Below are 13,794 nucleotides of genomic sequence, written 5' to 3' on the forward strand. Positions count from 1 at the left end.
AGTTCTAATAGAGTTCTAATGGTGAGTCTCACATGATGATATTTGGCTTTTTTTCTTTACTTTTTTTTTTTTTTGACGCAATTCTAGTATTAGAGCTCTCTATCACTACTCTTTTTTTTTTCGGTGGTGCTACATGTATCAATTAGTGTACACATTAGTGTACTAACTAGTGTTATGTCATTATTATTGACCTCAGTTATTATACAAATTACAAATATCTAAAATTTTTAAAATTATGTCACATCATCTGTTAGTACACTAGTTAGTACGTTAATTAATATATATAACATTATTTATTTTTCTTTTACAATCATCAAATCAAGTATAAAAAAAAAAAAAAATTAACTATCTTCCTAAACATAACTATTTTAGTCAGCCTAAAGCTTCATTTAGGAACAAATTATTTTAATAATTTTTTAAATTTTTATAAAAAATATGTAAAAAAATAAAAAAAAATAATGTGATAACATATAATAATTTTTAAAATTTTTAACTACGATATATAACAAACAAGACCTCAAATAATAATAATAATAAAAAAAATTAAATAATCAATTAAAATAGTTAACTTGCCAAACAAAGCGTTAGCCTCCTCCCGCATAATCTCTATAAATAATGGCTTAAGGGTACCTTCCTTAGGCTTGAAGAGAGAGGCTAATCCAAAGCATCTTCAACTCTCTTCCTCGTCTCTCTCTCCTTTCCTCTGAAGTAGTCTCTCTCTTCTTCGTTTTTCTCATAAATCTAAAACACGTGGACCCCATTTCTCTTGAATCATGGTCGGACCTTCTCTCAACACTGAACAAAACCTCACCCTCAAACCCAACGCCGCCGCCACCATCAAGTTCCTCTGCAGTTACGGCGGCAAGATCCTCCCCCGTTATCCTGACGGCAAGCTCCGTTACCACGGTGGCGAAACACGTGTCCTCGCCGTTGACCGCTCCAACTCCTTTGCCGGTTGGTTCATTTGTCCTTTTGTGTCATATATATATATATATTGTTATTCAGATTTAAAATTTAGATTTAAGTTTTGTTTAGCAACATATTATTTTAATAATTTTTAATTTTTTATAAAAAAATATGTTAAAAAATTAAAAAAATGATGTGATAATTTATAATAATTTTTTTATTAAAATATATAATTGACAAACGAGATCTTAATCTCACGATGTATCAAGAAATTTTTTTATATCTTTTTGATACCTCACTAAATTTAGAAAATGGATTAAGAAGTAGATTTTTATATTATTTTTCTATATATATATATGCAAATTATATTTTTTATTTTTTTATTTTTACTCAAATTTTATTTTTATTTTATATTTTAATTACAACAATTAAGGTCAAGTTTGGCAAATTGAAAAAAGTCAAAAAAATAAAAAATTACTTAAAAAGTTAAAAAATTATCATTATTCACTAAAAATAAAAAATTACGGCCGCACAACTCACCATCCTAATTTTTCCTTACACACTAATTTACACAATTTTTTAATACACATTTTTTTATAAAAAATTAAAAAGTTAACCCAAACAATCATATTTTTTTCTTTAATTTTTTAGTTCAAAAAGTCAAAAAATACACTTATTTAGGACATTCCAAACAATCCCTAAGATCCAGTTTAAATATTTTTTATTTAAAATGAATTATTTTTAATTTATGTCTAATTTAAAATATTTGAATAAAAGAATTTACAAAATTAACTTTTTAACTTGTTTTTCTTATGTTTTTATTTAGTTTTCAGGTTGATAATAGGATCGAAAAGAAAAGATTTTTGTAAATTTAAAAAAAAAAAATCTTTATAAACAAAACAAAAAAAAAATTAAAAAAGTTTGCCACATACTAAAAATTTGGACGGAAAATTCTAATATAAGTATTTTTTAAGGACAATTGAATTATTATTATTATTATTATTTATTTATTACAAATGACACTTTTCTTATCATTTAATTTTTACTTATGTGATGTTAGGCACTCATATCAGTTTTAACAAAAATAATTTTAAGTAAAAATTGAGTAATACTACTATAAAAAAAAATTCATACATGATTTTTATACATAATAATGTAATTTATGGATAATTCATTTCAAAACAAAATAGTATTAAAAATATATTTATTTATAATAATAGTATTGTTACAACTCGTAAAGTTTATATATATATATATATATATATATTTTATAATGAATTTTATGTATGAATCATTTTGTTTTTAAATTAAAGCATAAAAAATATAATTTATGATAAATATTTTTTTATGGAGGATGTGGAGAGTGAGATGGTTTGTGGTGTGGTGAATTTACAGAGCTAATGGTGAAGATGGGAGAGTTATGCGGTGGTACGTCGGTGAGTCTGCGGTGTCAGCTTCCGACTGAAGATCTTGATGCTTTGGTATCGATCACCTCCGATGAAGATCTCTCCAATCTCATCGAAGAATACGATCGAGCCTCCTCACCACCTCTCAAGATCAGAGCCTTTCTCTCGCTGCCCAAATCCGCCAAAAAACTCTCTCCTCCTCCTTCCTCCGCCGCCGCTGGTTCGTCTTCTAGATTTCCGATCGCCGCCGCGAATCGGTGCATCCACCAGATATGGAAGCCGGTACTGTATCCCTTGTGCTATGAGAAATCTAAATCTGCATCTGCAGCTGGAAAGATTCATCATCCTCACTATGCTTATCATCTTCATCATGGAAACCATTGGCAATAGCTCCGCTAAGTTTTGGTGCAGTACTTGGACTAAATTTTATTGAACAATATATATATAAATATATATATAGGCAACTATATTCAACATTAAAAAAAAAAGAACAAAAAGAACAAAAAAAGATCGAGATGATTTGTGTAAGATTCGAAATGGACTGTAAATTTGGCTTCTTTTTTTTCTCCTTTTTTTTTTGAAATTTTGATCCATGGCGTGAAATTAATGAAATTAATCAGTCCAGTACTCAGATTTGGACCATTCGATGTTCTTTGTCTTTTGGACGCCATTTTTTTTTTTTAAGATGTTTCCTTTTGGACGCCATCGTTGCAGAGCATTTTCTCTCTTTCTCTCTCTTCTCAATTCTCCGTTACCGTTCCATTAATTAATCGCCGTTACTCTTTCGGTGTCGTGACGGAACATAATTACTCTGTTTTTGTCAGATTCTACGTATTGCGTGCCACCGTTATCTGTGCACTCCGTTACTTTTATCGTTTGTTGAAACCACCATTGCCTACGTGTACAAGCATCATTCATTTTCATGTCTTTTTTTTATTTTTTTGGATTCATTCATTTTCATGTTCTGTCACCATTTTATTTTATTTTTGTCTGTTATGCTTTAATTGTGTACATGTATTTTATGTTGATGCATATAGTTTTCTAATTATGTTTTTTTTTTTAAAAAAAATTTTATGCCATTTTATTTACAGGTAAGGGAAGAGATTCCAAGTTTCTTCTCAAGATGGAACCAAGTAATGGGTGTTGGGCATCTCAGGATGACTACTAGCATTTTGTAAGTTATTATGAGAACCTTTTTTTTGTTTGTTTTTTTTTTAATCCTTGTTTAAGCTTTCATGTTGTTCTTCTCTGTTTTTGCATAGGATCATTAATTTGGTTTTGGTAGATTCCTTTTAGCTAACTATTTCAACTTTTGAAATTGAAAATAGAATGAGTTTAATTTGAGTTTTTTGAATTAAGTTTTTTGGAAATTAAATTTTTTAATTTTCGTGTTTATTTTCAGTGAATATTTTAAAATTTTTAAACATTTTTTATATTTTTTTAGATGCACATTACTTAGATGTATCTAAAAAGTAAAAAATTTATGAAAAAGTATTTTAAAAATTAATAAATATATAAAAATATAAAAAAATGTACTGAATTCTCTTATTTTTTTTGTATTTTTGATATTTAGTGAATTTTTAAAAAGTTTTTTTCATAAATTTTTTATTTTTTAGATATATTTATGTTAGGTATGTCTAAAAAGTAAAAAAAAAAATTGTTTAAAATATTAAAAAAATTCAGTAAAAATAAAAAAATACGAAAAACAAGAAATTATAATTTTTTGAAAAATGTTTTTGAAAAAACCATGATGGTAGGTTGTCCCTTATTTGTCTTACAATTATTTAATGTAATGTCCATATTATTTTGGAATTATAGTATATTTATATAGAATTTTTTATTAGTTTTATGAATAGATTTCCTTTTAATGGCACAATGTTTTAATTTATTTTATTTTTTTTTAAAAAATGTACATAATTTTTTTACAAAAATGATGTGGTAGACATATCACTACTATTTAAAATAATAATATTTAATATAATCACATTATTCTTTATACATATCTTTTATGTTGTATTTGGTTGAAGGATTTGAGAAGGGATTTGAGAAGAGAAATGGAAAAGGTAGGTGAAATATGAATAAAACATACCTTATATTTCACTTAGTTTCACATACTTTTTTCTTTTTTTTTTTCAAATTCCTTTCCAAATTTTCTAACCAAACACAGCGTTAGTATTATAATTTTTTCTTATATACAAAATGGTGTAGGTAAGTTGTGATCCTATCAACCCGTATCGTAATTCAAATGGTCATAAGCGACAATTACTTAGGTGTCACTAAGATGAGATTTTTGTTTCGAGTCAATGCCGTGAAAAACTTCAATATAACTTTCAATTATAAAAATTGACGAAGATATTTGTATAAAAATTAGTCATTGAGTTGATTTATTCATTTTTGCCTAGGACTGATTATTGTTTTTGAACAGTGAGTGATGGCAACAAGTCTTCTCAAGGCAAATAGTGATATGGGGCTGAAAGCAATATAAGATTGGAGTTACTGTTCGACTTTGCTTTCTCTGATGGGAAAAGTATATACCTTTCAGGTGTCAGGACCATATGCGCTTTCGATTGAAGTTTTTTCCTTTGACAAAGCGATGGGAACACACTACTAAGGCATTGATTTCATGCAATGGATTGACATCAGAGATGGCAACATCATGGATCCCACTGCGATATTCTATTGCCTAAGACAGGCGTTGTAGGTTATTAGTCAATTTCTGCAACTACGAGCCTACTATGATGGTGTGTATACCAGAAAGGAATGAAAAGGCGGTGCCGTGGAGTATATGCGAAGAACAGTGCATCTGAATTGGAGGAAATGGGCTTTGGACAGTTTGAAGAGAAGGCAAGGGCTGAATGAAAGAAAGGACCAAGACAGTGGCAACTGTTTTACTACCACATGCCTCGACTGCTCTGGAGGATATTGGCTTACGAGAAATGTTTGGGAGCATTAATTTGGCACAATTAATTTATCTCTAATGACATGAAATAGATTATGTGAAGTAGTGAGCCCACACTTCTCTCTATCGCTCTCAATTCTCTCTTCCACCTTATTAAGGGTAGATTAGGAGTGTTATATTGGTGAACTGTTGTATGATTGATTGGCTTACCGGGTGTGAATTTGGATTTGAGTCTTATCTGTTAGGTGATATTGTATTTATTTTTTATTTTTTTTAAGGATTGTAAATAAATAAATTAATTAAGAGTCTTAAGGATTCACAAAAGCTGACACTATTACATTTATTGTATTTATATAACGTGGGTGTTTGGGAAGTTGTTATTTAGTAGATTATTTTAATTTTTAGCTATTTTAGAAGGTTAAAATTTTTGTATTTGGAAAGATCGTTGGATTTTTTGTAGTCAGATATGATATTTGTGAGAGAAAAAATGTAATAATTATCGATTTGATGTGATATTTTGTCTTATTAATTATTTTAGTTTATGTTGTTTTTTAGTGTTATTTTAACCAAAAAATTTTTTTCCCAAACACCCGATATGGTGAAATAAAATGTGGTGTTTATTGATGGCCTGGGTCTATCGGATAAAAATAGCTCATATATAACATGTCTATTTCAAATTTAACGTGGGTTCACATGGGGCCTATTTCATCGGCAAAATCAAAAGAATAAAGTGAATTACTCAAAATTTATAGGATAATCTATCAGTCCGTCCTGCTTTATTAAGTTATTATATATTAGGTAATGTTTTATATTTTTACTTACTTATAGCGTTTTCGATTTTTTCCGTCATGTATTGTGTTCCTGACTCGAGTCTAGTGGTTGTATGTTGTTGTCTTATTTTCGTTTTTATTTTTTAATTCTTTGTATTTGAGTTTTGGAATGTGTTGGGCACGTTTGAAACATGTTGGTTGGGTGTTGGAACAAATGGTTGCTGTCCAGATTTTGGTTTATTCGGTCGAGCGAGGCTTTTGTCGCTCGAGCGAGCTTTGTATTTTAGTTCCTTTGCTCAAGCCAGGATTCCTTTGCTCGAGTGAACTTTGAGTGGTGTGTCTCTTGGTTCGAGCGAGAACTCTTGCGCTCCAGCATGCGTCTGCGTCTCTTTTTGACCCAAAGGTTGTGTTTCTTCGCTCGAGCGAGAACTCCTGCGCTCGAGCGTGCTTCTGGGTTGCAGACCTGAAGCTTCGCATTGTTCACTCAAGCGACGCTTCTTGCGCTCGAGCGAGATTCTTTTATGTCAAGTCGCTCGAGCGACCACTCCTTCACTCGAATGAGCCTCGAGTATATCAGTTGGCGGCAGCAGCGGGTTATACATCACTTTTTCATCATCTTTTTCATCCAAACCCTAGATCCGACTGCTTCTCTCTCTAAGCATACCTTCTCTCCACAAATACACCTTATTTTAGGAGTCCTCTACCCTAGTCTTTTTGTAAGAAAGTTAGAGCTTGGCTTGGGCTTCTCATTGATCCGAAAATTTGTGAATTTGGAGCATCTTGGGTTTCACTCTTCTTCTCCTTTGGTCTCTTAACTTTGAGGTATGAATAAACTACTCCTTATGAGTTTTAACATAAATTTTAGGCATTTGATTAAATAGTGAAGTTATGGAAATTTTGGAGAGTTAGGGTTTGATTTGAAATATATAAAGAGGGATTTTCAATTGTTGAGCCCCATATGTATGTGAGACCTTGGAAAATGGGGTTATTGTTGTAGGATTGATGAAATTGAACCTTGGGTTGATGTTCGAGAAAAGAGAGAAAATGCCCTAATTAAGTTTGAATAATTAATTTGTATAATTAATTTGGGAAAATATGAAAATATGAAATTGAGTTGAAAATATGAAATTGGGAAATTATGAGATTAAATGGTGCAATTGGATTGATTAATCACTCACCTATGAAAATGTTGATAATTTATCTATTTGATAAATTTATTATCTGTTTAGAAATAATTGTTTTGGACTATCGGTGGAGAATAGTCTTGATTGTTGTAGGTACTGCATAATGATTAGGTAAACTAGAACTAATCAACTGGATTATGTCATTGAATGTGACAGTGGAATTAACACATTGAATATGTGAATTGTTGGGTCATTGTATATGACTATGTATTTAAATACATTGTATATGTATATTGTTTGGGAGGAGATAGGGGATGGACTCCATTGATGGAGTGTCCAGGGTGAAAGTCTCGAAACTTTATGTATATCTGAATGATGTTAATAATTGAAGTGTTGATTATATGAGTTGTAGTCTCATTTTGAATTGTGGATAATGGAAGTGTTAATAAGATGAGTTGTACTCTCATTTAAATTGTTTGGTTAGATAATGGACTATGTCTATGAATTGAATTGGATAAATAAGGGAAGTGGATTGGAACATAAATGTACTTATTGGTGGCATTGTAAAGAATGTAAATTGGTTTATAAGTATTAACCATCCATCGAATGCTGATGTTTTAGTTCACTACTACAAAATCATGAATAGATCATACTTTTTTTGTGTGATGGATGCTATTTAATCACACTTTTTAAGTTTTGTTAAAGTGTGATCTTTAGGGGTGCGATTAAAAAGGGTCATTTTTAATTACACCTTTTAAGTGTCATTAAAAAATGATTTCATCACACCTTTTAAGTGTAATTAATAACATTTATATCACACCTTTTAGGTGTGATTAAAAATGATCCATCACACTTTTTAAGTGTGATTAATAACATTTAGATCACACCTTTTAAGTGTGATTAATAACTAATAAAACATGTGATAATAAACATTTAGATCATAGATTTTAAGTGTGATTAATATCTAATAAAACCTATGATTAATAATGAAATAAGATCACACTTTTGTACGCTTTCAAATGCAATACACACTATATACTATATTTTGAATCACCCACATGTTGAATGGAATAACGTCATATATTTCATAAATGAAAGTTAAATGTTCAAACGTATATACAAAAGAATTAATAAAAAGTTTTTAACTCTGATTACATATATTAAAAAATGAAAAAAACTAAGCTCTTGAATTCTTTGACCATATTTTGCATCTCTCTAGGAAATTTCTAACCTGAAAAATAAAAACATAAATTTATTCAGAAATCGCTAGAAGCATATGAATAAACTTGCTATTTTTGTGAAGACTATTCTTGTCTTACAAAAGATAAAATCGAATATTTTCTCATCACACTGACTCTTCAACTCCTGTATCAATAGAAAAGGAACAACAACTTCGATTGTGACTAGTATAAAATGTCTGGATTACCATATAGATATGACATATACATAGACACTACTACAAAATCATAAATAGATCACACTTTGTTTTACATTGCCTACTTCTTAAATATTGATAATCAACAAAATTTATTATCCAATCATCACCTATAACAAGATTATGCTTAAATTTCTTTCTTTGCTCAATGGTTATCCTCTTAGCAATTCAACAAAGCTCACATAATTTCCCAAAGTCATGAATCATGAAATAGCTCTCCGTGTCAGTTTCTTATTTTCAATTGAAAAAAATTGGAAAACAAATATAGCATCTGGTAACATGCAGCATGTTTGGAGATAAGTGGCCCAACCACCAAATAACTCGGTCAAATGACATAGCATATTGCAGCCAATATATGATGTCCATTAAAAGAAAAACAAAAATGCAAGAACAAGATTTTAACCCATATAAGTCGAGTCAACCTACTTGAAGCTGCCCAGACGAAAGAAAGAAGTCTGTCAGAAAATCATGCTTATAGTATCTGCACAAATAAAGAAATAATAACAAGTTTACATAACAAGATCCCCAGATTAAAGAAACAACCCTCAAAAGAGTCAAATAGAGTGTACCCATTGTGCATAACTTATAAATAAATCGCGTGCCAGTGTTCAGGCCTGTATCATTCCAAATAACTCCAACGGTGGCCTCTGTGTTTAACAAATGTATATGGAAAAAACAACTAAATCATAACCCAAAAAAGTGATATTTGTTTGCACTCCACAAATGTTAATGGATTCATCTATAGAAGTATATTCAGGCATACAAATTACTTAAAATAAGTATATATCACAAGTGATACCTTCTGCCAGATATTAAATAGGACAAGATAAACAAGGTCGGTATCACCACTTTCAATTGCCTTTGTCAGAGCTGTATCCTCCTCCCCAATGCTTAGTAGTAGAGGAACCTGAGACAACGATCAAAATCTCTTACAAAATGACTAAAGCCATCATTTAGTTCGTTAGAGAGACATTTCTCCAACAAAGGATTGAAAGAATGAAAAATAATGAAATAGTGGAAAAGAAAGAAGAAAGAACCTACTTGGAAGAACGTGGTTCATGTTCAACAAGCATAGCAGCCAATTTACGTCTGCCACTCTTATCTGCATGAGCAGCAACTGCTGCATAAGACATACTTTTGCATATTTTCAGCTGGACAAAAACAACAACAAGAACAAAAAAATTATTGTCATACTTTACAATTAGATGGCATAGAATGAACAAAATCACCACACTTCCAAGCTAAATTAAACAACTACAAAAGATAACACAAACCTTATCAAGTAAACTTTTAAGAAGAGTGATATCAGGGATTGCTAAAGAAGCTATTATCTTTGCACATGCCCAATGCATTATCACCACTTCCTAAACAAACCCAACCAAAGAAAATGAGCATATAAATGATGTCATAGTTTGCAGTTTGTAGACGTGCCCTTGGGGGCCTCATGCCTATAGTTCGGACTCAAATGTTACGGTTCTGAATCTAGTCTCGCAAAGTGCAATGCAAGACCGATAAATCACCAAAGAGTCCAAATCCGGCAAATCATTTTGGAAAACTGATTTTTGTAAAAAAGTGCCAAACATGGACTGCTTTGCTAGATACAGAGTCGCCACCTAAATATTTTATTTTTTGAGAAAATTTAGGAAACCCTGACTCGTTGCCTAAGGCCACGTGTCTGTCATCACCAAAGTTGCCTCGGCTTCGGAACTTGGGTACGATTGGTGAAGGTCATCTATGAGCACCCTCGCTCGCCTGATCAAAGATCGGCCACTACTAAACATGATATCTAGTTTTTGGAAACACATGTGTTCTTATTCCGGTTAATTAGCTAGAATTACTATGTGATGCGCACAGCAAAACAAGTATAGACTAGATCGCCTAATTTGGAACAAAGCATCGCATATCCGTTTGTTTGGAAAATGGTTTGAAGTTTGCTACTCGTAAGTAGGCTAAAATGCAGATTTCAATGAATTGTTCCAATTCAAGTAATCCAACCTTCACTCACAGGCATTCAGGCAGTTAAACACATAAGTAGTTAGCCTCATGGCAAGCATGCTATCATGGCAATCAATGACACACATGTAGTATGCTAAACCATAAAAGCTTGCCTAGTACTCCAAGCCAAAACAAGAGCTAGTTAGTAATCAATGCATGGTCCTAGTTCATGTTAAGATGGCTAATGTAACGCATGCAAAATGCAACTAGAAATAGGCTTGGTTATCCTAAAATAGCATATAAGATGCAACAATTGATATATGTATTCAACTTGGAATTGAAATACGATGCAGTTAGTATGATACGCCGAGCCCGGTGCATACAAGATAGATGAATGGATACAAACATGCAGACATAAGTATGCTAGACAAATGAATGGATGCAAACATGCAAAGCATAAGTATGCTAATTAAAAAATGACCTAAAAGTAACCAACAAAAGCGGGTAAGTAAAAAGGAGAAAGACGTGGGTTGGAAGACATGCACACACGCACGCACACTTATTACAAAATTGGCCCTCTCGACAGAGGGTCCGAATAAATAATACATGCCGGCTAATTAACTAACTAACAAGCTAATTAATTATTACATAACCGAATTGAATAACTAGTTACAACTAATTACTACAACACTTAATTAATTAACAAATTAACTAACTACAAAATGAAAAGCAACAAATAAAGCCGCCCCAGCTCTGTTCACAGAAGCAGAAGGGTATGCATGTTCGCATTCGGTTTCTCGCCTCGAAACGCTCTCCTGTTGCTCTTTAAAGGCTCAGTCTGCAGGGTGTCCTCAAGGAATTCCTGCTGAACCTTACCAAAAACATGCTGGGGAGTGCATCAGTGGCCTGCCGGCCATGGAGAGCCACTGCCGACCAAAAATGAAGGGGTGTCGGCCAACAACATGGCACTGCCGGCCATCTGCAAGGCACTGCCGGCCACTGATGTGTTGGGACACCAAGCTACAGTAGAGCACAAAACAGAGAAAATTGAGGGTCTCCTAAGGGTATGTACGCACTATGCCACCCCATATCACCTCAAAACATCAAGGGAGAGGCATAGTCGGATCTACGACCATCAATCACGCATCCCGATGCATGATGGCCAAAAATCCAACTTGTGCAAATCGATATGAAATGAATGCACAAATGAACACATAACCCAAACAAAAATGCGATGCAAGCATACCAAATACAATACAGTGTATGCAATCAAGGTAATGCAACCTAAACATGTAAACATCGTGGCATGCAACAAGTACGCAATCATGTATCAATACATGCGACAACATGTGATATAACAAGCATGCGATAGCACGCAAAATGGCTAAGCATGTAACAACATGCAAACACGCAAGCATGCATCAACATGCAAGGGGGAAGGACTTAAACTAAAATGGACAGCTCTCAAATAGGTCCAAATTAGTGGCCAAAAGTGTTGGAATGATGGTATGAAAAACATGAAATGGCGAGACAAACATGCATGCCAATTGGCTCAAGGATTAAGTCGCAATGATGTAACTCTTAAGGACACTTAAAGAGTAACAAGCATGGATATGTGACAACACCCTAAGCTCTGAAATCTCATGTAAATTGATGCCAAATCAACTCAACAATGCAAGTATGGCATGTTAGGATGCTCAAAGCTCAAAATAAGTAAAAGGACTTAGGCCCCATTTGTTTGGGGTTATAGGGAGGGGATTGGGTTTGGTAGTAAGGAAGAGATTGAGAATGGGGTGTTTGTTTTGAGAGATAGGGAGGGGATTAGTAATCCCTTGGTATTAGTAAGGAGGAGGAAGGGAGATTGGTAAGGAGGAGGTAGAGATGGTATTAGAAAAATAGTGAGGGGATTAGAAATTTTTTTATTTTTTATATATTGGGAATTTTTTTTAAATATAATGTTTAATTTTTTATAATTTTTATTTTTTTTATTATTTTATATAAAAATAATTTAACAATTTCTCACTATCAATCCCCTCACTATTAATCCCCTCTATTCTATCTCTGAAAACAAACGGGGCCTTAAGCCATGGCCATACAAAGCAAGCCCCAAAGGGCCAAGGGGACCTAAAACAGTCCCAAGGCAGGTCCAAACAAGACCAAAAACAAGCTCAAAGTTAGCCAACACAAGCTAGAACACAAGTCCAAAAACATGGAACATGCAAAGCTACAAAGGGGCATTACACCATACCTATTAGAACCAAACATGGCATGACTTGGGCTACATAAAACAGAGTTACATTATGGTATAACAAGACCAAAAATGCACTGAAATGATGAGCCAAGGGCTTAGGCTTAATGGCATGCATAAAAGTTCATTCTTGAGGCATAAAGAGCCCAACCTCCAAGGCATTAAAAGCATGTCAAATGCAAGTGTATAGCCACATTTCATGGACTGAAATAACACTTAGAATGATGGCAAAGCATGCAAACATCACATGTATGGCATGGTAGGGGCTTCAAAACCCAAGACTAGCCTAAGCATTTACACTATAGCTATACAAAGCATGAGTGATATGGCCATGGCAGCCCAAAACAGTCCTAGGACAACCTAAAACAAGGACAAAATCATGCTGGAGCAAAGCCAAAACATGCTAGGATGATGAGTCAAAACATCATGCACATGAAGCCAGTAAGCAAGATTTGTTCTACAAGTATATGGAGCATGCAAAGGATGACCAAAATCACTTTAGACAGAGTCATGACATGGAAAAATATCACCAAAAACATACTAAAATTGGCTCAACATAAGCTAGAATGACATGCTAAAGCAAGAAGCATACAAGACTAGTTTATGGGATTTACACTACAAGTGTAAGATGCATGCATGGAGTGACAAAACCAACCCAAAACAGATCTAAGGCATGGTAAAACATCACCAAAAACCTACTGAAATGGAGCCAACACATGCAAGAAGAACATGCTACTTTGTAAGGCTATGAATGGGATTACACTACACATGTAAGATGCATGCAAAATATGACCAAACCAGCCATGGACAGACTTAATGCAGGTCCTAAAAGTCACAAAAAATGGCCTGAACTAAGCCTCAAAAATGCATAGAGGCATGCTCCTTTGGAAGGCCAAAAATGCAAGCACACAAGAACCAAAAGAGAGGAGGCCACCCCCTCTGATTTGAGGCCTCAAAATCTCATGCCTACCACTTAAAATCCACTGGATTTTAGTGGTTTGAAGGCCAAACCAAGGCTAGCTCGGAGGCCTTAAGGCATGGCTCAAACAAGGCTAAACAAAGCCAACAAGA

At 33.1% G+C, this 13,794-nt stretch overlaps 1 protein-coding gene and 1 long non-coding RNA gene across 3 annotated transcripts; one reads left to right on the top strand and one right to left on the bottom strand.

Moving 5' to 3' along the window:
* The first annotated feature begins 574 nt into the window (after nucleotides 1-574).
* Nucleotides 575-5,535, top strand: LOC114275205 (protein PAL OF QUIRKY). Of its 2 annotated transcripts, none has more exons than XM_028217208.2 (4): nucleotides 575-954; nucleotides 2,302-2,594; nucleotides 3,404-3,486; nucleotides 4,738-5,535. In XM_028217208.2, the coding sequence occupies exons 1-4, from the start codon at nucleotides 774-776 to the stop codon at nucleotides 4,742-4,744; spliced, it is 564 nt and encodes a 187-aa protein (XP_028073009.2). In that variant the 5' UTR covers nucleotides 575-773; the 3' UTR covers nucleotides 4,745-5,535. The 2 variants fall into 2 exon arrangements, with proteins under 2 accessions (XP_028073009.2, XP_028073008.2); XM_028217207.2 differs by having other exon boundaries at nucleotides 631-954; nucleotides 4,855-5,535.
* Nucleotides 5,536-8,270: 2,735 nt separating this feature from the next.
* Nucleotides 8,271-9,932, bottom strand: LOC145801438 (uncharacterized). Its single transcript, XR_014342940.1, has 3 exons — nucleotides 9,815-9,932; nucleotides 9,582-9,691; nucleotides 8,271-9,447 (listed from the first exon to the last, which is right to left on the bottom strand). It is a non-coding gene; the product is annotated as an uncharacterized LOC145801438 (long non-coding RNA).
* Between the last annotated feature and the right edge of the window lie 3,862 nt (nucleotides 9,933-13,794).

Source organism: Camellia sinensis, chromosome 10 (assembly GCF_055761805.1).
Source record: "Camellia sinensis isolate YWXY chromosome 10, ASM5576180v1, whole genome shotgun sequence".
In the NCBI taxonomy this organism is placed as follows: domain Eukaryota; kingdom Viridiplantae; phylum Streptophyta; class Magnoliopsida; order Ericales; family Theaceae; genus Camellia; species Camellia sinensis.

What these genes read in the sequence shown, in the direction of transcription:
- LOC114275205 (XM_028217207.2), top strand. Translation starts at nt 774, where the DNA reads ATGGTCGGACCTTCTCTCAACACTGAACAAAACCTCACCCTCAAACCC. An exon ending in CCGCTCCAACTCCTTTGCCG is followed by an intron (nt 955 to 2,301) that starts GTTGGTTCATTT and finishes GTGAATTTACAG; the next exon opens with AGCTAATGGTGAAGATGGGA. An exon ending in TCCACCAGATATGGAAGCCG is followed by an intron (nt 2,595 to 3,403) that starts GTACTGTATCCC and finishes TTTTATTTACAG; the next exon opens with GTAAGGGAAGAGATTCCAAG.